This window comes from Poecilia latipinna, unplaced genomic scaffold (assembly GCF_001443285.1).
Source record: "Poecilia latipinna isolate Pla-1442-1.1 unplaced genomic scaffold, P_latipinna-1.0 Scaffold204, whole genome shotgun sequence".
NCBI lineage: Eukaryota > Metazoa > Chordata > Actinopteri > Cyprinodontiformes > Poeciliidae > Poecilia > Poecilia latipinna.
In genome coordinates this window covers 222,307-249,275 of record NW_015112820.1, presented here as the reverse complement: position 1 = coordinate 249,275, position 26,969 = coordinate 222,307, and the positions used below count along the sequence as shown (strand labels likewise).

At 37.7% G+C, this 26,969-nt stretch overlaps 1 protein-coding gene across 1 annotated transcript in view; it reads left to right on the top strand.

Moving 5' to 3' along the window:
- fras1 (Fraser extracellular matrix complex subunit 1) overlaps positions 1-26,969 on the top strand; it is a 277,569-nt gene that overhangs the window by 137,162 nt on the left and 113,438 nt on the right. Inside the window, exons 12-17 of the mRNA XM_015031370.1 lie at positions 635-778; positions 4,805-4,951; positions 15,173-15,316; positions 18,793-18,933; positions 19,583-19,723; positions 20,099-20,266. Coding sequence (XP_014886856.1) covers positions 635-778; positions 4,805-4,951; positions 15,173-15,316; positions 18,793-18,933; positions 19,583-19,723; positions 20,099-20,266 — 885 coding nt within the window. The remainder of the gene's footprint in view (positions 1-634; positions 779-4,804; positions 4,952-15,172; positions 15,317-18,792; positions 18,934-19,582; positions 19,724-20,098; positions 20,267-26,969) is intronic.

The following is a 26,969-nucleotide window of genomic DNA, read 5'->3' as shown; positions in this document are numbered from 1 at the left end:
TCTAGTTTCTTGTGCAGATATCTTGGTAAACCTGGAATAACACAAACTAATTTAAAATATATTTTTAGCAAGCTATAGAGTCTTATTCTAAATAAGTAAAATAATTCCTTAATATTTGTGAAAAGGTACTTATTCCATTGGCAGATTTATAATAATAAACAGTGTTTGAAAGTATGCCTCTGGTTTTTGTCCTCTCTATATGGTACAAATCTAAAATTAATAGACAAAAAGAGAGGACAGATGTTCTGGTTCTTCTTTATTTGCTCATTAACACTTGAATATTTCCAAAATACCAGACGATATTAGGTGACTTATGAGGGCTCAAATATTGTTGTCAAAATGACGGATCGTGTGGGAAATGGTGTGAGCTGAAACTTCGCTTACAGTGTTCATGAAATGCTTCGGTGGATCTGCTGGATGACAGAAGATGTTCTCTGAAACTCCCAGTTGGACAGACGATTAAATCTTCCCCAAGTCCGTTAAAACCTGGTGGAACTGATTTAATACGTGATCTTTACGGATGTCAGGCTGGATGTCTGTCTCTAATCATGTAGAAATGTTTTAGCTAGTGAGACATGGCCGCCGCCACATGCATTTTCTGCCTAATAAAGTCGGTGAAATGTGCTTTTAACAGCTCAGTGCCATGGAGACTGCCTCTCCTGTTTGGGGACTCCGGAGCGCTGCGAGAGCTGCAGAGACCCCAAATCTTTCCTCCATCTTGGTCGATGTCTGTCCGTCTGTCCGGAGGGTTACGCCGCCGAGGGACGAGTGTGTGCAGGTAACATTTTCACAAATGTTATCTTTCTTTCAAATGCAGCTGTGCACGGAAATTAAGAATACGGTCATTAAAGAGATAAATTAAAACAAGCTCAATTTCCATTGATTTATTGTTTTTCTCTATTTCCATCAAAAAATGGTTGATGAAAGTCTTCAGTCTGGTGGGTTTTTTTGTTTACAGAGACTGTAATTGATTTTATTTGTCGTTTATGTTTATTTTTGGATGTTTAAAATGTCTTCCAGCTCCAGTGTTAAATATTCTTGCATTATTAAGCCTTTATTACCATTATGTTACTTGCAGATGGAGTCAAAACAACAATATTATCGTTTATCTCAATAACTTCTGGGACAATTTATCATCCAGTAACATTTGTCATTGTGACCGGCCTAGTGATGAGCTTAACAGTTTTCAGACAGTTTTTCCTGTCTGAAAAAGTTCCTGGCTGAACGTTAGAAGCAGTAGAAACCCAAATTGAAGTATAAAAACATACAGAAGGTGAATTTTGCACGTCGGTTTGTTAAATAGACTGATGAAGAGGTTCCAGATGGACTCGTTTACAGCTTCAGCTGTGCTGATGAAAAGACAGAAATTGCAAACATTGTTGCTTCACAACCAAAGCCTTCGGCCCTGACTGCCATATTTAAGCTGCAGGCATCTTGTTACAGAGCAATTACTGATAAGCACCGAGCAATTTGCTAATCACAAACTATCACTCCTGCACAGGAATCCCTTGAATGGGTAAATATATGGATGCCAAAATGGCCGCTGGAAGCTATCGTTTCATCGCAGCATTGGCGGCTGATGGATAAAATTGCAACATCTCACCTATCATATAATTAAACGTCGGGTAAATCTATCTACTACTACCAGCCACCAGCATCAACATGGCACCTCTGGAAACGTGTAAATTACTTAACGAAAGACACAAACTCACAAATGTGTTGACTAACCCGACAGCTTTCTGTGCTGAGAAGATAAAAATAATGCCTATGAGGGTCTGAATTAAATTTATATGAGAAACAAATATTATTAATAGCTTTGAGAGCTTTGAACCTTCTCTAAGTATGTTTTAGTTTAAACCAAAACTCAGTTTGGATGCAGCTTCTGTTTATAGTTGTTGTTTACCAATAATTGCTATAATCTTTGAATCCTTTCATCTGTTCTCTGGATGAGTGAGATGTTTGCCTCCTACAGATTTTTACATGCAGATGTGAAATAATAGAGCCAAGTGTGAAAAAAAAAACACTCATCAGCAGCTATAGCTGTTAATGCTTGTCAGCAAACTGAAGACTTTCCATTTTTCCTCTTTAAAATTATTAAAAGTAATAAAAAATGGCTGGCTGGGATTGAAAAAAAAAAGTTTGATTCTATGATTTTTTTGACTTTGCACATGAAATGAAAAAAACATGAACCCTGAGCTTATTGATAATGTGAATTTTAAAAGGGTCTTAACATGCAAAATTAACATTTTTCACATTTTTTAACAATCCAAATGCTTTTAATAAACCATCCAGCCATTTTTTGGCAGTAACTTAAAGGTTTTTGGTGTCTGGAAAATGAGCTGTATCAAAATCTTCTCAATTGTTGAGTCACGCTGTGCCGTTACCTAGCAACCCCAGCGAATCTCAGCCCATTACCTAGCAACACAAGCTGAGCTCCAGCGTGTTTGGTCAGCTGGTTATACCTCTCGGTGCGCTGTACAATGGCTGCTGGAAAAGACAACAGTTTTGTTGTTGATTTACCATCCCGAAACCAGTTGCTGTATTCTTGTTGGTTGTGCAGGAGGCTCCACTTCTGCTTCTCTAAGATGCACGTTTGTATAATTGTGCTTCTGTTTGCAGCCATTTTTACATGTAAGTGTACATGTTGAGTTTAGACATCCAGTTTGAAAAGTCACTACTATAATTGAACCTCTCCTCTTGATCCAGTGGCTTGTTCTGAGCTGTACTTTGAAAACAGAATCTAGATTAACTCCAAGCTTCTCTGGGGCCGAATACGGAGCCCTGAGGAACTCCAACGGTTTCCAATATGAAAATAAAAACTTTATCAGATGGATAAGGCTTTGAAAACATTCATTTTTAATTGCAGTGTAAGAATATTTTGTCGCCTGAACACTTTCAGCTCTGGTACAAAAAGTTTGTGTGGCTCTGTTCTAGTCTGTCTAAATAAAATCAGCCATCAGGAAAGAGTTATTTAGGTCGAGCTTCTGACCTTGTTATAAATTTCCCTCTAAAGTTGTAAAAGTTGCCGTGGTTCAGTATGTGTTCATGTAGAAAACAGAGATATTAGAAGTATTAAATGCCTTTCTGCTTCCTTTTTGTTTTTATTGAAGTGTGTGAAACTAAATATTGATGTTTTCGTGTCTGAGCAGATGTAGGTGAACATACGGTGACGAGGCAGAGCTTCATATCTCTAATGAGATCAAATCTTCCTCCCTTTAAATTTCTCATCATGTTTCCTCAGGGTGTTCGTTTTCTGTTTCTCCTCTCACCTTCCTCGCTCTAATCCTTCATCCTCATGACTTTCTCCTTTTCCCCTGCTATCTGTCTGTGTGGGTGGCTGTTTGCTTTAAAGGGGATTTAGTTTTGTATTCGCTATTCTACTTTGAAAAGAAACTTTCCTTTGCATTTTCCCTCCTCCTACATATCCTCAGGTCAGTGTTATATACAGAATGTGAGTTTATTGTGGTAAAGAACCACAAACCTCCCAGTTAACGTCTTTATCTCAGAGGTTCATGGTCTGCGGTCTTAGTTGGTTGTTTTAAATAAATCTTGCTGCAGTGTTTTAGGTTGTTAAATTTTAGCTGCAAGTTGAATCAAAGTAAACAATTACAATCACCTTAAATACAGTCACATCATCCGGATTAGGTTAAACAAAGGGGAAAAACTGAAACGGGGAGAATAATAATCTAAGGCATTTTAGTCCACATCAAAACTCTGAATGTTTTTAAAAGGTGGGATGGAACGCATTGATAAAACCTGCTAAACTGTTAAAATATCTATAAATAGCTGCTTGTTTCAGCATTCAATAAGTGTTTCTAAATAATATTGAACATCTTTTCACATTGGTCAGTCCATCCAGGATTTTATTATTTATTTTATTTTATTTTTTAAATCAAAATCACAGATTTTGTGGTGTTAAGAAATATTTGTAGGGAACTTTTATTATATTAATGTTAAAGGTGACTTCTATTACCGGTCACGTACTTGACATCCGGGAAGGCAGAGGCAGCAGTCACTCATTCAAAATATCTGGCCAGTTTTAAGAAACATTTGCAGCAAAAATAAGAAAATAATGAGTTGACTTAGTGTGGATTTTGCAGACTTGTGGAAAAAGTGGAGGGACTAATTGATGTAATTTGGAGTCTAAAGGGCCACATAAAAAGCTCCGGTGGACCAGATTTGGCCCCCAGACCTTAAGTTTGACACATGGAAAGAAGTCCATGATCTAAGTTAATAAACAACAAATAAATGATAAAAAGCTCAAAGCACTTGGAGTCAGTTACCTCCCCTGACCCAAATTATATCTGAATCGGACCTTTTCCCTCTGGTTCCTAACTTTCTTTCTTTTTCTTGTCAAGTCGAGTTCACAGTTTTGTTGAATTAAGCAGATTGTTCACCTTTGGAGTTAATTTCCTTTGAAGCCAGGACCTGCAGAGCTTCATTAAAGTTACACAAAACTTGAGTCCCCCAGCAGAAAGAGAAATCTGCTCCTGCTCTTGTTTCATTCTCTCACAGCAAACACTAAAATCACATTTCAGTTTGCTTCCTTTCTCTGGATGTTAGGGGAAAACTGTGTTCACTTGGATTTGTGCTGAGGTCTCCAGTTTTTTCTTCCATGTTCCCTTTAACAATGTGACAACCCTCCAGCAAACTCTGGATTTAAAGTCTCCCTCTGGGTTTCTGCGTGTGAAATTCACAACCTGCTTCCTGTTTCAGTCCTGCATCCATTTCCAGAGCTCAGCTTTGCTCAGAAAATTTATTTCTAAAGCAACTTTTTGACCGCGTCCCTTCTTGTTCCCTTCAGCCTGCCCACAGTCCTGTGCCACCTGTTCCAGTCGGTGGGATTGCCAGTCCTGTGGCTCCCAGTTGCCCTTACTGGGCCCAGACAGAGACCAGTGCTTGAATTCCTGTCCTGCTGGTTCCTACCAGCACGACAACGCACACTGTCGCCGTAAGTACCACAACATCTGATGCTGATCCACCACAATGCAAGAAAAAGCAAAGTTTAGGTTAAATTTACATAATCACACTGCAGAAAAAATTCTGCCGAGTATTATTGTTGTAGTTTCTAATGCAAATATCTTATAAATAAGACAAAACTAACTTTTCAGCAACATATAGGAGCTTATTTTAGTACATAATTCTCTAATATTTGTACTAATTCCACTGGCAGATTACTGAATTCATTACAGGAAAAATGTTTTAAGTTAAATAATCTGCCAATGGAATAAGAACTTTTTCATGGATATATTGGAATTATTGACTTAAAACAAGCTCTTATGTCTTGCTGAAAATTTACTTGTAAATCAGTTTCCTCTCATTTCAAGTGTACTAAGAAATTTGCGCCAGAAACTAAACCAAAAATACTTGGTAAAATGTGTTTTTGCAGTGCAAACCTATTTTTGCTTAAATATAAATTGATGGAATTTCATGCATGTTTTGTTGACAGTCTTTTCCTCTCGTCAAGTCACATAATTTAGACACAATCTCTAAACCGTTTGATTAGAAAAATAGTTTCTGAATCAAATTGGTATACACTGAAAGATTCTCCTCTCTCTGACTGCACAGTAAACTTGAGTATTTTTTCACTTCTGTGCCTCTAGATGAGATCAACACCACAGAGTGTCGTTTCTTGGCTTTATCTTTGCAGACCTCCCTAATAAGACACACATGAACCTTTCACTAACATCCTGTCCTCTAATGGCCTCAGTCCTGATAAGCAGAGCCGTAAACACTGTGTTTCAGTCAGAGGCTTAAGTATTATTCTCTCCTTCTGACATTTCATGCAAATATTAATTTCCTTTCAGCTCAAATTGTTGCTTTCTAAGCAGCACGTTTGGGGGCGGCTGTGTCTGTTTTTTTGCATTTTTGTTTCCTTAAATGAACTTTGCAAGTCTTTCTTTGCAGTGAATGGGGTATTACAATAGCTCTGAATTTTTCAGGGAGCGACGGAGGGCAAAGCTCCCTCTGGGGACCGAGTATTATTGCTTTAGTATTGTGCAGATTAAAGAAGTTGTACTTTTTCAGCCTGGGCCTGCTGGGTTGTTGCTGCACTTTGGCCCTTCTGAAAGTTACATAAGGTTTCATTTCTGCTGGAAGAAAAGAGGAAACTACGAACAGTTTGGAGAAAGCATTTGTTTGTTTTTGTATTTTTGGTTTCTTTATGTCTTTCATTCTCTTTACCAACTTTTCGATTTACTTTTGTGATTTAAGGTCAGATTTTTGTCAAAAGACCTTTTTTTTGATGAGGCTGAGTATAAAGACTTTAATGTCATTTCTACTTAGTAAAACCTCAAACGGACATAAAACTGACCAAAAAAACATATTAAAGATACAACCTTCTTTACAGGTCAGTAACAAGATCTTTGTTTTGATTTGTGTAAAACAAAAACCTCCTGATTGTTGAGCCACACTGCGCCATTACCTAGCAACCCGAGCCCGTTACCTAGCAACCCGAGCTAACCTACAGCATGTTTGGTCAGTTGGTTTTATCACTGACCAAACAGTGTCAGTGGCTGCTGGAAAAGACAAATGTTTTGTTGTTGACTTACAATTCAAAAGCCACTTGATGTATACTTGGTGGTTGTGCAGGAGGCTCCACTTCTGCTTTTCAAATCGGTGTAGCTGTATAATTAAGCATTTGTCAGCAGCCATTTTCATGTGTGAGTGTAAACGTTGAGTTGGGGGCGTGGCCAGGTGCAGCTTATTTGGATTTAAAGTGACGAGAGGCCCTGAAACAGCTCAATGTATTCAGAACTGAGTAAATTAAAATCTCATTATCCAAGAATGTTTTTGTGCAAAAAATTTAGTGAACATGTTTTCTAAAGGCTGATCTTAACCTCCTTAAAGGAAATGAAAAAGGTCACCTTTAAACCAGCTGATGTTATTTAGACATTCCAGCAGAACCACTTTCTAAATACTGACAGATTTCAGTTGGTTTCTTGGCTTTAAATCTGTTTTTGCAAAACTTTTCTTAATTTATTCCAATTATCACTCCAGTTTTTTTCCCATAGCTTTAATTGTGACTCAGTTTGTTTTGATTTCTGTCGACATCTGATGCGAGAAAAACACTGATGTGTTTGTTACTGGAATTCAGATGCTGAATGAGCCATCAGATAAATGTTTCATCCAGCATTTCCGGCAGTTTTAATTTCAGATACGCCTTTTTATGCGGCTTGAGAGTTGAGACAATCAAGCTAATTGTTGTTTACACACCAGTAACAACAACACTGTTTGTGTGTTGAAGTACTGGAAGCGGATTAGTGGCATCCCTGCAGATGCTATGTAGAGATAAAATGACCCAGGGTGGGTGTGTGAGCAGAGAATAACCACATGGTGAATTGAATGGTTTTGCAGCTCCGTTTCTCTCCTTAATAACTGCAGACCTCCCTGTGCTCACACTCAATAAGCAGCCTTACATTGGCTAGACTGCAGCAGCTAATGCAGGAACTCTGAATAATACTCCACATTGTGCAAATTCTCGGTGGACACGCCGGGTGACCTCCGTCCTGCTTTTTGTGCAACCCATTGTAGGATGCACATATAGAGCATTAATCATGTCTTCCCCACAATAACAGCCGATGTGTTGAACGCAGCACGGGAAAATCAGGTGGTTGTTGTGGCAAGATGTCCGCTCATCTACCTACGCCTGCTGCAATAAATGATGGCATGATTGATGGCACGATAAATTAAAACAAACTCAATAATTTCCACTTGCATGATTTATTGTTTTTCTCTTTTCTCTCTTTCTACCAAAAACTGGATGATAAAAGTCTTCAGTCTGGAGCTTTGGTCTCAACTAGCTCTTCTTTTGGGGGACAATTTTGTTTACAGAGACTTCATAATTCATTTTATTTATTACTTCTGTTGTTTTTAAAATTTTATTTAAAATACCTTCCAGTTCCAGTGTTAAATCCTCATTAACATTTAAAGTGTATTGATATTTGAGAATATGTTTTTTAATTATTATGCCATACTTGAAAATTGTCTGAAAACAATATTATTGTTTATCGCAATAGCTTCTGGTACAATTTATCGCCCAGCAATATTATCGTGACAGGCATGTACAGCTGGGACTTGACTCGACTTTTGTCTGTCTCTACTTGAGACTTGACTCATGACTTGAGGATAAAGACTTGAAACTTGCAAAACACTGACTTGCTCCCAGCTCTTGTACCTGCTCTGCATTCATCCAGGTTTGATACTGTAAAAAAAACAAGAACAATTTGCACCGCCGAGCTGGTTTTTGTAATTCAAACCCTTTGTGGGGTTCATCCTGCCAGCCAGCCATCCAATTCCTTTTAATCTCCAACAGGCTTTAACAGGAACAAAAATCCCTTGTTTTTTTTTCTCTCCTACAAATTTCTCCAGAGGATGAAACAAACACAAAAAAAGAAGAGGGACTAACAATCACAGCGACTGCAAATCAGCAGATGCAGCAGTGAAAAGCATCAGGCCCAATTCTGCCTGAGCGGATTTCTTGCTGGAGAAAATGGGAGGAGGGTTTGAGGATGGAGGTAAAGGGGATGGGAGCTGACGGTGGTAATGAGCTCCTGAGATGTTTCGCCAGATGGTAACTTTTCCTGGCAGCAGACCCGGACCACCCGGAAAAGCAGGGTGCTGCTGCAAAACTTTGCTTTTTAAACACGGCGAGTTCACCAGAGCTTCAGTTCATCTGCATGAGGTCAGCGACAAATGATGGAGGCTTTGTGTTGAATCTTCTCCGCTGTTGTTTGCAGCTGCTGTCAGGGGCGCCTGCAAGATGTTATCGGAGGAAGCGCACAAAACTATCACTGCACCTGACCCGTGTGTGTACTGCATGTGCATGGCACACAAAAACAGTGGGTCTAATCCACGTTCTTTTCTTTACAAATTATACTAAATAATATAGACACACTGCAAAAACTCATGATCCTACCAAGTATTTTTAGTCTTGTTTCTAGTGCAAATTTCTTAGTAAACTTGACTGGAGACGAAACCAATTTAAAACTAACTTATCAGTAAGATACAGGAGCTTGTTTTAAGTAAATAATTCCTTAATGTTGATGGATAATCTTGTTATAAGTAAACTGTCTTCCATTGTAACAGACACTTTTTAGCGAATATTAAGGAATTATTTACTAAAAACAAACTCCTATATCTTGGCGAAAAGATACTTGTAAGTTAGTTTTGACTTATTTGAAGTGTAATAAGATATTTGCACTAGAAACAAGGGTGAGTGAAGCAACAATGTTTGCTTGATTTTTGACTAGATTAAACTGTTTAACTTCCAGGGCAATGCTCAGGAAGAGCGCGGCAGATGTCACGGTCGGCCAACCGAGTGACCCGTCAGCTCTTCAGTTAGCAAAGCCATAAAAAACCCCTTGTAAACTGGCATAAACTGCCTCACCTCACTATCGAACAATACATTCATAAATTCATCAATTTTGAGCATAAAAATGTTTTATCTATAAAATAGCTAAGTGGATAAATAGATTTTCTCTTACAATTGTTTGTATTTTACTTGTTTTGATGACAGATAATGCTTAATTTAAGCTTCAGTTTAAAGTCTAAAAACTTTTAAAATCTTTCATCATAATCTTATTTTCTTGCATAAAGAGACAGTTTTATCTACTTTTCTTTATTCTCAACAGTCTTGACTAAACTGAAATTAGTTCCATCGTTATAAAGTAATACAAGAATATGTGTTATGGGAGCTTTTTGTTTTGTTGCCTTATAGATGAATCTAATTTAAGTTGAATGAATTACAGAAAAAAAAAAACTGCAAATGTAATTTCACTCCTGAGATCCCTCCAACATCATATTTTCAGATGCAGCTCTGCTTTTTTATTATTTCAGAGGGTTTTTATCTGTCCAAATCTGCTTTCTCCACTCTTGGTTTAATTGCTGAATATCTCATCTCATCTCATCTGGCTTTCTCACTGGAGGTTTGGGAGATGTGAACCGTTTCTGCAGCGTGGTAATTGTGTCCCGATTCAGCTCCGTGGGGACGCAAAGCACAGATTATCCACTGCACCGTGTGACCGCGCATCCATCCCAACCTGGCCCTGTTCATGCAGACGAGGGGGTGGGGAGTCTTTTATTTTTTTATTTTTTTTGGCAACTGGCCTTCCAGGATTACATTTGCTGATAACTTTGCGCTTCAGGCTGCCCGCAAAAATAAATTGCTTTCCTGAGAGGAGCAAGGTAAAGGACGTGTAATCCTCTTGTTGGCTGTAACCATTTTTGGAGGAATAGTTTCCATAATATCTGGGGGTGAGTGGGACATTAAAAGGATTTTTATGGTATTTAAAACAACTGGAGAGCGAATCGTGAAACCTACTCTATATCTCATGCACGTCTCATGGTTTCATTAATATTAAACATGAGAAAAAAAAGAAGAGAAAAACGTTTGAGGAGCTGAGGAACAAGGAGGCAGAAAGAAAAGCCCAAGATAGAGATCATCATGGGAGGAGGAAGTTAAAGACGTGCAGAAGTTCAAAAACAGAGAGATGTCCTGAGATAATGGGGAAAACACAGGAGCTGAATCCATTTCACCTGTTAATCTATAGGTCACTGCAAAGGTTTGCTTCTTTTCCCTGCAACTCCTTCACAAAGAAAAGTTTCCCCGTCTTTAATCATCCATTTCCAGTCATTGTTTTAGCTGTCGAGCATACATTTTTCTCAACTTTCAGTTAAAATTATTTTTTTATTACTATTTATGTACAGTTATAGTTTTGCACAGTAATAGACAAAATAAATAATAGAAAAATAATAGACAAAATAAAAAGAAATATAAGAAAAAACTGATACAAGATGATTTTAGTCCTAAATGTTACTCTTCTGCGTTCGCTTCAGGTCCAGCAGGTTGACTTCAAGACAGACACATTCAGGTTCACTGTATTTATCCCAACAAAAGATGAAATCAAGTTGGTGATTAACAATCCAGCAGCTTCTGCCTCCATACATTTAATAAAATAAATAACTCTAAACCAACTGCAGAGAAATACCTACCAATGAGCAATTGGCAGCGGCTGACAACAGTTAGCCATTAGCAGCTAACAGCAGTTAGCATCAGCTAGCACCAGCTAGCAACAGCTAAGAGCTAGCAGCAGCTAGCAACACTTAAGAGCCAGCAGTTAGTTGAGAACAGTTAGCTGCAGTTAGCAGTCATAAAATTAGACATGGCTAACATGCACAACACGAATAACAGTTAATAACATACAAAACATAGCGACAACACCCATAAAACTCTGTATATCATTACGTTTAGAGATTTTCTGGGGGCTACAGATTATTGTTTCAATCAAATTAATGTGATTTTTGATGGAGGCTGTCTGATCCCCAACTGTTTCTGGTACTAAAATGTCTTGTTCACTGTTTGCTCCAGAAACTTTTTCATTATTGAGGGTTTCCATCTCGGTTTGGGTTGAAATCGTTCGACAGATTGGTTTCAAGTGACATCTGTTTTCTAGCACATCCATCTCAGTTCGCGTCGAAATCGTTTGACGAACTGGTTTGAATTGATCGCTGGTTTCCTGTACATCCATCTCCGTTTGTACTGAAGCAGATTGGTTATGGATTACTTTCTGCTGTGAGCTGTCTTGTGAATCTGTCTGAATTTCAACAGAAACCATTGAATTCTTGCTTTGTCTTCTCGCTGAGAGTATTTTCTTTATCAGATCGTTTTGCTGTCTACGTTTAGCATTTAGTTTACTATTTATATCGAACATCTCATCAAGCTGATTCATTAAGTATTTCTGTACTTTGATATATTCCAATTTAGACTCCTTAAATTTTGCTTGTCTTGTTTTTTCAGAAGAGTGAGGCAAATTATGAATTTCAGTTAAACACTCTCCTTGAACATTTTCTGGTGTTTGATTAACAGAAACCTCATGTTTCTCCAACCAGATTTGAATTGTTATCTTTTTCTTTTTGTTGCACCTTGTCTTTGGTGACTGTTCCTCAGACTTAGAGGGCTAACCTTTGCTTGTTTCAGGTTCTAAGATAAAATCACTTCTCTAGAAACTCAGTAAAGATTTCACGTCAATCTCCAAAAGAAATGTGTACCAAACAAAGTTGAAAATCCTACTGTGAACTGTGAATTAACAGTTTGATACAGTGTAGTGTGTACAGCTGAAAATGTAACAAATGTCGCAAGTTTTCCCCGAATTGAACCGAGTCTACAGGACTATTGAATGTGAAAGCAGCAAGTGAAAAGATGAAACACCATAGTCAACACGCTGGCATTGCACACATTATTTTTCTGAGGTTAAGTGTTTAGTTTGCTTGTTTTTTAATCATCCCAGCTCATGTCGCTGTCTTTTTGTACATTAGAGCAGAATAGCGCCACCTGCACTCCAAAAGCCCTCAGTCTCCTTCACAGCTTATTGTGCTGCATTTCCACATCGAGACGTAATGCAGCCTGTCAGGATGACTTTGTAAAAGCTAATGAAAATGGAGAGGATGATTCTTACTCCAATCTCATGATGCCCTGCTGCTTATAATTCTTAATTATTGACAAGATCTTTGTTAAACTTTGATCTTTTTCAGATCAGGCCTCCCGATGGAAGCGATATGCTCAGACACGCTCTTTATTCTTTAAACTTTTGACCTGAAGATGATCCAGCTTGGATCCAAGTGTCATCAATTATTAAATATTGTCTGCAGCAAGGACGACGTGTGCACAGATCTGCTTGCTTTTACCTGGAGTTTCCACGACCTTGCTTTTTCATCTGTATTATATACTAACTCCTTTCCTCTTCCTTTTTTGGGATGCAGCTGAAGTTTCCACCAAACAGTGAAAGTCACAGTCACACTTTCAGCGGGTTGTTTCCAAAATCGCAACAAAGAAGAAAATGAGTTTTGTTTCCTGAGGACAGTTGGTGCAGAGCAGCAGGGATCGGATGATTTATTTTTCACTCCTGTCTAATAATTTCTCAGATACATATTGGCCTCTGTTCTGGAATCTCAGATTAATTAAGATCTCTATCAGCCGTTCTTATGACACCGATTTAATTAATTACACCCTCCTCGGGTGAATTTTCCTGTCTCTTTGAGCTTGCTTCACTAATTATTGCTCCTCAGTTTCCCCCTTTGCTCCAGTCATTCTTTTTTTATTTTAACCTATATTTAACCTTTAGTGTCGTCATTTTATTCCTGATTTCCTTAGAGTTTCTGTTCACCAATCTTTCTGAAGAGATTCAAACTAAATCTCCGACTATCGTCAGTAAGCCAATTGGGGGGAAAAAACAAAATCAGCCAAAATCTCCATTTTATAAAGGCTTTTATTTAACCTGGAGATCTATTAATTGGATTTAGCTGCCTTTTTTACCCAAGGAAGGAAACTTGTCTTATCTTGATTCATTATCCTCTGCAGCACAGCATCAGATTAAAACATGCAGCTTAAGGTTGATGAAATTAAAGTTTCAAGTGTCTTTTTTTTTAGTTTATTTGTCACATTTTCCCTGATTTCTGAGCTGCTAGAAAAAGATTAGATTGGCAACTATATCACATGCACACAACAGGTAAAATATACATCTGTTCGTCCCAGAAATGCTTTACAAAAGCCACGTTGAAGTTTTCCTTCTCCATGTCCCAAACAGTGCTGGTCTTTAAAAAATATGATGCTTTCTGTGTTTAGCTTGAATGTTTGTGATTAAAGAAAATCAACAGCTATTCCTTGAGATTCAAGCTTAATGGATAATTTAAATGTCTGACAACTGTGTCAGTGGACAGATGTTAAATAAGGTTCTGCTCTGAGGTTTTTAGTATAACAAGGGTTACCCAAGTATGTCGCCTTGGCAACCGGTGCTGGCAGCTGTTATGACTTCAAATAAGAGATTATTACATATAAGAAGCACTGACACATAGAAAATACATCAGTGTGACTGCAGAGAGCCTTTTCTTCACCTTTGATTTCAATCGTTTTCCTGAAATCTGAGGTTTCGAGAAAACGATTGACTTTAACTTTTTGACTTTGACTTCGAGAAAAATGTCAGCAATAAGAAAAGCTTTTGTTTGTTAAAGTCAAAGTTTATTATTAAATGTTAGTAGTAAACATTTGGATGGTTGTGGTTCTGATTAATCTGAAATTGAGATGAATACAGAAATACGGTTAGTAAATGAGAAAAAAACCAGTTGTACTTATTTTTTGTTATTACTATGTAACAACAGTTAGCAGCAGCTAACATGTGTTAGCGGGAGCTAGCAGTTGTAAAATTAAACATAGCTAAAATGCACAACACTATTAACAATTAAAAACATATACAAATTACTCATGGAACACTATATATGATTAAGTTTGTCTAAAATATGTTAAAATATAATAAGTGCAAAGAAAACACAAAGCTGATCCCAAAACATGACACAGTTACCGACGGCAACAGAAAAAATGGGGAGGAGCTGTCAGTTACTGGTTGCTACGGTAACCACCAACCGTCAAGAACAGCTTAGGAGAACTTAATACACCAATAAATGTCTGGAGAAACAACTTCTTGACTAAATCAAATATATCTGAAGAATAAATAAATCTCGACATCTATAATGTTAAAATAGAAAACAGAAAAAAGAAAATAAGCCCCTGTCACGATCAAAACTATATAGTTGCTCCTCCCAACCAGTGATCTGTCTTGTGTAGTATTAAAGTTACGTTACTGGAATAATACACAGATGTTTATCTGTGAAAATATCACATGGAATATTGTGCAATAATTCACCTAGCTCAGATATGAATTATAATCATCTCCAAGAAGCAATAATTTCATATTTTAAAGATTTTATTTATATGAAAATAGTGGAAATAATGATGTAGAAAGGACGAAACAAAAATCGTGAAACTATTTAATGACTTGAAGGATGATTTTAAATTATGCTGTTTATAGTGAGCTTTAAAATAACCTTAAAATGTAAAGTAATAAAAGCGTATACTGTTATGTAGATGTATATATGTTTTCTGGAACCAGTATCTGTACACATGTATAAATGCACATTTGAACATAAATTTGTGTATATTCTTTTGTAATGTTCATTTACCTGACTGAAGTGTATCTGATGATTAGATTTCCTCCTGTGTTGTGTAAAATCATGAACTCCAGACTTTGTGTTTTTTGTTTTTGTGTATATTCTGCTCTGGCCCTTTGGAACAACATTCTCCACCGCGTTAAGCCGTTTCTGTCCTCTCTCCGTCATGCAGGTTGCCACGCGTCATGTTCTGAATGCCGCGGACCGACGCAGCAGGACTGCTTGTCATGTTCCGATCCGGCCGCTTTGCTCAAAGACGGAGTTTGTGTCTCCGAATGCGGCGCAGGATACTACAACCAGGAAGGAATCTGTTACGGTAAAATTAACATAACCGTATGTTGCATTATTTAAACGTACAAATTGTCGTCAGGAAAAGTTCACCGCTTTAATTCAGTCTCTCTGGTCCTCAAGCCAGTTTGGATCAAGAGGAACATTTATATGAGTTGTTAGGACATCCCGTAAGGAAATAAGAGGAGCTGAAATGTAAATTTGATTGGGGTTTTCTCATTTTTGGGACTTGTTTTCACACCTGCCTCCATTTCCCAAGCTCAGTAAGATGCACTTTACTTTTCTCACTTTAAAACGTGCCTCATATAGATAAAAACCGAAAGAGTTCACTTTCTGAGGCAAACTTGTGTAGATATAAACACATTTATTTATTTATTTTTTCATTGGTAGACCTCATTTCTTAGTTTGCAAGAGGGAATTATGATGCAGTATTTGTATTTAAATTTCTGCAAACTCATTTATGCCACAACTTGTAAAAAACATTTTCACAAAACTACTGGGTTGGTTCTCTGGCTTAAAAACTAGTTCTAGCCTTTTTTTTTTTTTTTTTTTTAACACCGACTACATTAAAAACCTGAAAAAAAGTTTCTGGCTTCCTTAAAAAAGCAAAAGTGTTTGAATGACTCAAAAATATGGTGGCCCAGAAGGGTCAAAACAGAATAGACTACAACACAATAAAAATCCACAACACAAAAACAAAAAGTCACAACAGAATTTTGCTAAAACAAAATTTATGATGAACTTGCTAGCATAATTTATTTTAGCATGATTTCCGTTATGCCTTTTTGTCACTCATTTGTCACTTTTACATTTTTTTTATCCTTCTGGGCTTCCGTATCCAAACACACATTGGAATTAAAATTATTCTACCAGTTTTTATGAGAACTGTAAATTACATTTTTTTCCTGAAGTCTTCTGTAACAACAATAAATGTTTTTCTTATAGGAACTAAGATTTTTCAGTCTAACAAATTCAGAAAAAAGCTGGTAAAAATTACCATGCCATTCACAAACCGTCTTTCTGTTGACTTACTGATGAATAAAGTCCATTATTACTAGAAAAATTTTAAAAAGTTTTTTTTTTTTACAAAGTTGCAAATTTATAAATATTATGATTTCAACTTGCTTTAAGCTTTTAAAGTATCTCTATATTTGCATTTGTCAAAGGTAGGCCCACTGTTAATAAATGTTTTATAAGTTTTGTGTTTTTGAGGTTTCATCTGGTGACTTATAAACATTCACACCCAGTTTCCTCAGAATCCCTTTGACTGCTAATGCCATTTATCTGCTCATATTTAAGCAGATAAACTGTTTTCCAGTGAACATGAGCAGCACAAAGTCTTCTGCTTTAATCCTGTTTTCCTCAGTGCAGTAGTTTGAACCCTGATTAAAATTGCTCACATTACTGCCAACCTACTTTTAAAGGTAAACTTTCACTGCAGAATAAATATTTTTCAGAATGTCATCACTGAAGAGTTTCGCAAAGATTAACCAAGCAGTTTGTATACGGTTTGTTTCATGTTTCCTCTGGCGAGTGAAAGTGGATATTTTATTAGACAAATTAGATGTCAAACAATGTGCCTGTGTCAAATAAAATCAAATGAAAACAGCATTTGAGGCAATAAAAGCTTTATTGATTGCATTAAACTTTGGGTGATGGTTTGTTTGGGTTTATTGTGTTAGCATCTCTGTGGAGCTTAAAGGATTAGTCAGCCAAAGTTGGCAAACAAAGGAGAAAAAAACAATAATTACCAGGTCCTTTGTGCTCTAATGAGGGTGCAGAATAAAGAGATGCTGTATGAATATGGATAACTTCTATTTTTAATGGGTGGGATGATAATATAGGTGCAGAAATAGTCTTCCCTGAGGCTGACTGAGAAGCTGGCAGCTCATTGTTGAGCTCTTCTTCTAGTGGAAACCACCCAGAGGACAGTGGAAGGAGCTCTTCTTTTCCTGCTGCTCGTAGAAAAGGCTTCAACTTGGTGAAGTTTCTGCTTTCGGAAAATGTCAGAATCAGGGGGAAGAGGTCAAACACATCTGAACCAGTTCCTGCTCTGAAATCTGGTTGGAAATGTTAAGTTTCTGAAGGGGATTTACCTTCTTGATTTCAATCCTGAAACAAAGATGTGATGGCGGTTTTATGCATTTGTATTAGTGCTGTCACGATAATCAATAAATCAATTAATCGCATAATAAAATATCACATTGGGATATATATTGTTACTGCCACCCATCACAATACATATTGTGTTATAATATTGGATGTAGTCGGAGCTAAGAGTGGTGGGACTGTGATGTGATTACAGCAGCCATTGTTCACGATTCACCACATCTGGTTCCTCTACAGTTAAGACACGCCTCTAATCAATGACATAAAAGCATAAAGTCATAAAATTTATAAAATGACTGTTTCACTGAAGATGCTTTAAAAATAGTCGTATGGGTCAGAAAAGGTCGCCTGCTGTGTGAACCTTAGTCTCAGCCTTCCATGTTAATTAGTCTCCTCCCTCAGCTGCCACGCTTTTCTCCTTCCCACAGCTGTTTCATATTTTAACTGATTAATCTGCTCCTGTCACTTTACCGCCCTGGCTCCGTAATCAAGCCCGTTGAACCCACCTGTTTGCTCACCTGCTCCTCCTGCCGCTCTCTTTTTCTTCATCTCTCGTTTCTTTCCCGCTCCTGAGTCTTCATGAGTGTTTTTTTTTTCTATTAAACCTTCAATTATGCATCACTTAAGCTGCTGTCTGCACTTTGGCTCTGCTGCGTCTCAACCTATCATGACGCCATTGCTCAGCGGCCCAAAGTCGTCTTTTCAGATTAAAGTAAAGTTTGGATTTAATTTGGAGATAAAAGTCCCAGAATGTGGAGGAAGAGAGGAGAGGAAGTGACGTTTCTACAGTCAGTAACTGGGTTTCCATCACAAATGTACACAAAAATGTTGAAAAACACAACATCACAACTGAAGCATTTCCATTAGGAGGAGACTTTGGTGTTTTATTTAGGCGTATATGATCATTTGATCAGTTACTTGAGGAGACCTTTTACCAAATACTTTTTTACTCTTAGCTTTTCGGCTACTTTTTACTTTTACTCAGGTAAAACTAGTTTGAATTGGTGCTACTCTTACTTGAGTACATTTTTGGTTACCCTCCTCTGGTGATGGATCAGTGGCTCTCTTTAATTAATTTCTCATGAGGTTTTCATTAAATTGCAGAAACAAATTAACTTTGTGATTTTCTGATATACCGAGAAGCTCGTTTATGTTTAAATAAGTCCCTTCCTTCCGGTTGCTAAACTTGTTTTTCCATCAATAACAAATGCATTATCTTCTGACTAATGTCTTATTCAGAACGTTTTTGTAGCTCTGCATTCAGATTCTGACTGCTCTATTTAATTGTGTCTTTCTCCTTGAGAAACTGTATTAATTTTAATGGACTACAAGCCTTTCTTTTTTTTTGTTATTCCAACATGAAGGGCATTAACATTTGCTTGCTTTGGTTCGCAGCTTGTGGTTCGTCCTGTGCCTCCTGTTTCCCTGACAACCCCAAATGTATGAGCTGCCCCGCCGGGACTGCTTTGCATCATGGGAAGTGTGTTACTCAGTGTCCGGCGCAGCATTACATGGACAGCCGCAGCAGATGCAGAGGTGGGTGACGCATCTGTTGACACTTGTACAAAAACTGCACTAAAAAAAAAAAAAAAAGGTAGGAGATCTGGGCAACATGTTTTATTTTGTCCTACCAGATGCAATTTACAAATTTAATCACTGCTTTCTTTTCTAAAAAAAAGAAGATATAAACAATAGAAAACATTTTTGAAAAGCGGCGTTTATTTCAAATCATCTTTTCTGTGAATATTGTGGCCAGGCTACAATGTTTTGTTTAATTAAAATAATGGAATCATTACTGGAAGAATGCCTTAAAATTGCAAGAAAAAGTTGTTTTAATGAGAGAAAAGCTTAGATAAATCTGACTTGAGGTTATTTTTAAATAAATGTGTCCTGGTTCTGATAATAATTATCCTGTCTTACTTTGTGGTTTTATTTTTATGTTTTTATCTGTGTTTTTATGAATACTGTACAGAACTTTGCTGCAGTTATTATATGTTTTTAAAGTGCGTTATAAATAAATTGACAATATTTTGATGCTCTTGTGTTAAAAGGTTAAGTCTTTATCTATAAAACTGATATTAAAGTATAACTTTGCGAGGTGCTGAATTTTCCTCATTTTAATCTTCAAAAACCAAACATTTTGTCCTATAATTTCTCCGTCTTTGTCCTCGCTGTCCTCTGCCAGCCTGCCACATGTCCTGCGCTTCCTGCTGGGGCCCGTCGGTGGCCCAGTGCACTTCCTGTCCAGCGGGTCTTCTGCTCCACCAGGGCCAGTGTGTGGAGGACTGCGGCGACGGCCTGTACCCTCAGGACAGCAGCTGCCACAGTGAGCATCAGTCGGGCTCAAACGCCCAGTAATCTGATTACAGCCGCAAAGAAAGTAATTAAATTACTTTTACTTACCCAAGCAGACATATGAACAGAGGTGGGTAGAGTACCCAAAAATGATTTTAGAGTACCCAGAAATTATACTCGAGTAAAAGTAAAAAGTATCCGTCCAAGAAATGACTCAGTAAGAAAGTATTTGGTAAAAAAGTATTAGCAGTTAGCAGCCACTTTACTCGCACATGCCTTGGGCCGGCCCTGGCAGACATGCCATTAAATCTTTGGTGATGTAATGTGCATAAAGTTAAAAAATTGAAACAAAACAAGTTTTATTAAGACATAATGGTGCTGAGAAGGTTCTGTTCTCTGTTCTCAGACTGCCATCCGTCCTGCCGGTCCTGTGTCGGGCCGCTCGCCTCAGACTGCCGCCGCTGCCTGAAGCCAGAGGAGGTTTTCCTGCCGCAGGATTTTCTCCTCCAGCGTGGCGTCTGCATAGCCGCATGTCCCGCTCACAGCTTTCTGGACGGCCTGCAGACGTGCAGAGGTGAGGAAGAAACGTTGCTGCTGCTGCTTTTTTAAAGTTTTATAGATTATAAAGATGTTTCTTCAGATCTTTGACTCAGAAACCAGAAACAAAATGTCTGACTGCTGTGGGGAGATGAATGATAAACTGTTTTACTTTCATAACATTCCTTCTGTTTCTTCATTAATTTAATCCTTTCATACTTCCTGGTTTGGTTTCTTCTCTCCTTTTCCTTCCTTCTTCTCTCTTGTCCTTGTTTCCCTTCTGCCCTTAAATACCTTAATGTGTCCGTCCTTCCTTCCTTCTTTCCTTCCTTCCTTCCTTCCTTCCTTCCTTCCTTCCTTGTATTCCTCGTTTCTTTCTTCTTTGCTTGTTTCCTTCTTCCTTCCTTCCTTCCTCCCACCATTTTCTCCTTTCTCTCTCTTTCTCCCAGTTTCTACCTGCTGTAAAAATATTTTTTATCTTGAACTGTAGAGTATTTCTGAAAAGTGCGTCGGAGCCCCGCCTCTCCCAGCTCTTTGTTGATCGACTCTCTGTGTCGTTAACTTGGTTCAATCTTTAAACATGCTGAAGCTGTTTTGCTTCTGATGTTGCAATTACAAAATGTGGGAAATCGTTTATGTAAAGACTTTGTGGCTGTGAAGCCGTTAAGGAAAGGAAGCTCCATTGAATAGGCCACTTGCTGGGACATTTGCGACTGTGAAATTGTGTGTATAATTGGCTAATTTTAGAGATCATTCTAAGGGTTGCTGGGTTAGCAGCAAAAACACGCTACACTGAAACAACCGTCGTGTTTCTGCAGCAAAACGATTCTGATTCCAGGAGAGACAACAAGACCGTAATCAGTTTTCTTCACTTCATTTGTACGTTTGAACATTCTCTTAGAGATTTCATGCGTTTTTGTTTTCTTCGCTCAGTTCTGAGGATCTAGTCGTTCTACAGACGGATTGTTTTTCTTTAAAGCTGCAAAGTAATTTCAGTGCATGAATGTTTCCCTGAGCTTTTTTGTCCTTTCCGATGTCACTGTGTCTGCAAAACCAGCTTTGGCTGTATCTACCAATCAGAAAAACACACATAATACTTTCTTTTTTTCTCTTATCTTTGATGGAACAAATTAAAATTAAATAGATTTTTCTTAATATTTTAAAATTTATCTCCAGCTTTTTATAGCTATTTTAAAGGGCAGTATGATGTAAAATCTGTTTTTTAGCTTCATCAAAAACAAACCTGGAGTATTAATTTTACTCTTTTATGCATGTTTAAGAAATCCATTAATTTCCATGGTAACCAATCAGCAGCTGCCTACAAAACGAAGCTCCTCCTCTGAGCTGCAGTTTCCAAGCTTCTGAGCTTCCCCCACTCAGCTCCTTCAGACTAGCCAGCAGCAATTAGCAAACACCTGGTAGAATTGCACATCTGCTGATCTCGTTATAGGAGCTACCCGTCGTTACAGGAGCTACCTGTCGTTACAGGAGCTACCTGTCGGTGAAACCTGGTATAAATGTCGTTAAAGGGTTAATAGAGGAGCCATGATGTGATGACTTTCTGAAGATGGAGTTTCAGAAAGAGCAGGAGCTTCTTAAAGAGACAGAGACACAATACAGTCCAAGTTTGTATGGGTTACATGTTTATAAGCATTTAGGTCAGAAACAAATGACCAAACATTTAAACCAACATACCATAAAAAGAAAAACAAAAGAAAAAGAAGAAAAAGACTCGTATACAAAAGAAACCAATTTCATTTCCAAACACCAACAATTTTTTAAAATTTATTTACACAAATCTTATATTTAATTTTCTTCAACTGCAAGTTTTGCATCTTTAACAAATAAATAAAATAAAGATCAAACCTCTGTTCTTGCTTCCCTTCCTGCATGTATCTCATTTTTTTCCTGTGTGAAAGTTGCTAAGATCCAACATACGACACTGAGATTAACATGCATTTCTATCAAAACTCAGGATATATTTATGTCCACTGGGATTGTTTTTTTTTACCCCAACGTAGAGAGCGAACCTGATTGTTTTGTCTTTGCTATTTGAAAATACATTTAGTTGTTCAGCAGGGAGCTGCACTCCACTAATATCTCAGTCTGAATACCATCAAGTTTTTCTTTGTCGAAGCTGCCAGAGTTACTACAGTCGGTGAATTTGATAAATGAAACATCGGTACGGCTCTATTCATGGTAACATGTACAAGTTGTTCCAGTCTTCGACTCGTTTCAGCAACAAAAGCTTTCCCATCGGCGGGTTCAGGTGTTCGCCGGGGAACAATGCGGCCTTTTGTCCGACTCCGTGTTGCTCTGTTAGATAACCGGGCCTGTCCTGAAGCAGAGCAGGATGTGTTAGCTTGCATCAGACGCACGCACGCACGCACGCACACACACACAGCAGCCGGTGAGCACTGATGACTGAGTGGATTCCTGACCTTAAAATGGGCATCCAGCTACCGACTGCAGGCGATCAGAGCAGGAGTGGAGTGCAGGAAGTTTCCTCCTCCTTAAATTCATCCTTTATTCCACACAAAACATTTATTTTTTGTTATCTGAGGTAATAGTTTTAGTTTGTAGGGATGTTTTGTTCTCCCAGCATGAGATACTCAATGACCCATGTTGCAGAAATGGGGGAGAAAAGACAATTTGTGCATATAAATAGAAAGAAAACTTTCTGTTTCTTTGGGATTCAAAATAAATAAAAATATAAAAACTATAAAAACTTTGGCTGAAGAGGATGGATAAATTTTCTTCTGAGGGTTTATATTTGTGGAACATTAAATAAAAATTGCACAAACTTTCAGTGTAATGACAAGAAAACTAGATATAAAATTTTTTTAATGTCATTTTTTTGTGAAAATGTAATCCTATTATTCCATACATTGGTTATTATGACCATATTTAAAAACATTACAACAACCAAACAACTGAAAACCAACTAACTACCAACAGTAAAAAACAAACAACTAGCCATCAACTGATAACCAACTAGCTAATCAACCAAGAAATACTAAAAACCAACTAAGAACCAACAACTTGCAGAACAACCAACCAGCTGACATTTAGCTTCCTGTTGGGATAAATAAAGTATTTCTGAATTGACTGGCTCCTCCAAACCGTCTCGGTTCTGCTGCTGTTTTCATATCTACACAAACAAACCGTGAAAACTAAAACAGTTCATTTTAAAACTAAACACTTGAGGTGTGAAAACACCTTTAAATAAATCTGTTACTGACAAGTTTCTCTCTCAGAGGATCCCAACAAATAAACATTTAATTTATCTTTGAGATAAAGTATTTCTGAATTAAACATTTTGTTCTCGTTATGGATTTAAGTGTTGAAAAAACCCCAAAGAACTTGATTTCTGCCTTAGGTTGAAACATTTTTTGGCTAAAACACACCATAGAGATGTTCATAGGAAACAACCCTCCTTTTTTTATATCCTTTACCAGATTGTATTTCCTTGTTCCTCCAAAAGTCTTTCTGCACTCCCTACCACGGGGGATCGATGTGAATGACCCTCCAGATGCTTGAGAGTATAGAAACCAACTGTCTGCCTGTGCTTCTGTCGTACGGCGAGCAGATCTCTTTTGTATGATGATGATCCCTGCACTGTACCGGGACGATCATTTATGGAGAGTAATAAGGAGCACGCACAAACTAAATCAAAACCTCATCGACTGCGCCCACCTCAAATTATGACCCGATAAGCTCCGAACAAAGTAATGGATCTGATTCTGGGAGCGGCTGCAGCGCGTAACGTGTTGATGAGGAGGTCTGTGAATCTGAGAGCTGCAGGAATCGATGTGCAACAAATTAGGTAACCAAGCTGCAGTAAAGAGTGAGAAGCTCTCTGTGTTTAATAATGAAATGTGTAGAAATGCAGGCAGAGGCGGGCAGAAGACAAAAAATGTACTGAAATAAAAATAGCACTACTTCAACATATGTGTTTACTCAAGTAAAAGTAGAAAGTAGCCGTCCAGGAAATTATTCTAGAGTAAAAAAGTATTTGGTAAAATGTTAGCTCAAGAACTGAGTAACTGATCAATTTATCAATAATTTAATATTTTAAAATTACATCATCAGAGGGAGCAAAATATAAAGTTAAATGGAAATTTTTGTGTTTTAAGGACCAAAACTAAAGTAATTCATATGTTACAAAAATAACAATCAAGCAATTTTTTTTAATCCAAATCAGTTTCTTTCTTTAAAAAACATATGAAACTTTAACAAAAACTGCTGAAAAATTTAGATTTTTTTTGTGACTTGTTTGTTTTCCTTTCAGTGGGTAGAAAATCCAGAAATTTTACTCAAGTGAGATTAGAAATGCTTCATAATAAAATTATACATGTAAAAAGTGCAGCTTAGTAAAAATACTCATAAAAGTGTTTTTTTATAAAAAGTTGCTCAAGTAAATGTAATTTAGTAAATGTAACAGCGCAGGCAGTTGATACATATGGAACCTTTTTATTTTAATCAGGGTGAAATTATTACCCACATAATTTCCTTACGATGGAAAATGTAAAGTTTCTTTTTACACCCAAACTTTAAGACCCAACGTGAAACAAACGGGAGTCACTTCAGTTATTACAGCTAGAAACTACACTGCAAAAACTTCAAATTTACTAAATCAAAGACGGCACATGAAACAATGCTACATGTGAAAAACAGGAACTGTTGTTTTAGCCACAGGCTAATTTGCAAACTCAGTCTTTTGTTGGATGTTTATCAAAAGACAGTAAGATAAAAAAAAAAAAAATCGTGCCACACCAAAAAACATCTATGCTAAATTTCTGCACCTACAAACAAGAAAAACAAAATCTTAGCAAGTAGCTTTGGTCTATTTTTTATCGCAAATGTCTTAGCACACTTTAAATAAGACAAAACTAACTTACAAGTAACTTTTCAGTGATACACAGTAGCTGGTTTCAAGTCAATAATTCCTTAATATTGATGAAAAAGTTTTGATCCTCATGCAGATTATTTCAATTATACCGTTGCAAACATGTCTTGTATAAGTGAAATTATCTGCCCTTTGGATATTTAAAATGTCTTCCAGTTCCTGTGTTAAATATTCATCAGATATTAAATGATCTTTGAGGCTGTGTTCTTGCATTAATATTGTGCCTTTACCATAATTTTATTTTAAAATGGTCTTACAACAACAATATTAGCATTTATCTTAAAAAAAAATCCCTCTGGGACAATTTAGCAAAATTTAGCAAGCTTATAAATAACATCCATTTTGGCGCACGTGATGAAAAGTTTGGACACCCCTGGCATAGAGCTTGTTCTGACATGTTTGATGAGTAAGATGGACGTCACTGTAACACTTCAGTGTTATAAAGTCCTTGCTTTGCCGCTGATCGTCTCCCAGAGGGTAAATATTTTTGCTCAAACACTCAAATTGTTGGTTTGGCTCAGGTAGCTTCCCCGTCTGCTCCTGCCAGGTTCCATCATGCATTTTGTACTTGAGTCTGCGCTTTTGCTGACAGGAGGGAAAGAACCCAGGCACGATTGTAAACATAAATACTTCAGGGCAAATATAAAGGAAGCGTAGCTGTGCACACAGACCCTGGGCTTCCAGCTGCTTGTTGACGGGCCTTTTGTCTGCTGCCGCCAGCAGCAGCCGGTCTGCGGCTGCCGGGGCCGATGGCGTCGCTCGGCTATTTGTCTTCGCGCTGCCAAAGCAGACATGAAGAGGAGCAGCCCCAGATTCAGGGCTGCTCACATGTTGGAGGGTGTCGAGTAAATTTAGCTAAAAGCGCAAGTTAAAGTATAAACAGTTGGTTTTGTTGTGAAGGTGACCTGTGAACTTCGTTGAACAGGTTAGGATTGGTCAGTGTTTCTCAAACTTAACCCATTTAACAAACAATCCGCCTAACTCGAAATGGCCAACGTCTTTATATATTCAACCTGAAATGAAAATATTAGTTTCTTAACCCACATCCTCCTGGTGAGAAGTGTGGTGCTGTTTTGTAAACGTGAACATGTCGACTCAGGGTTTTTTTACAGATACTGAAAGTGGAGTCCAAGCTTCCCAATGATGCTCAACTCGTGGAAATCAAAAACGAGGTTGTGTTGTGTGCATTTGTAATTCAGAAACACAATAACATAAAGAGTTTTGAGTTGCATGCAGTGCTTGCTGATTCATGACGTTACATTCCAGAGGTTTTTGAAATGACTCGTTTTCTAGACAACAACAAACATGAACTTATTCCCAAAAATCAGTTGGGTGTTTTTAATTTTGTAATTGCTTTGGCTGTTTTTACAAGCAGTAAAATCCCAAATGGAAGTATAAAAACGTCCAAAACGCAGAAATCTACCTTTGGTGACGTCAGGAATGGCATAGAGCAGGGGTCCCCAAACTACGGCCCGCGGGCCGGATCCGGCCCGCCACGTCATTTGGTCCGGCCCCCTGAACATTGCCGGATCCGGCCCGCCTCCTCATACCAGAGAGCATTCAGTGTTTTTTTTCATATATTGTATTTTCCGGTTTATATGTGGATTTTTCTTCAACCACCAGGGGAGCTCTTGAGCAGATGTGAAACTAATTTTCTCTCAATGGAATATATACTAGTCAGTCCCAGTCACCGTTTCACTCACGGTTTTTTCCATTTGCATTCTGGGTAAAAATCTATCTAAAAGCGCGAATGTGTCGTCGCCCCCTCCCCCCCCCCCCCCTCCCCCTCCAAATTTTTTAAGGTTTTTTTTTCCACAAAAAAAAACCGGCC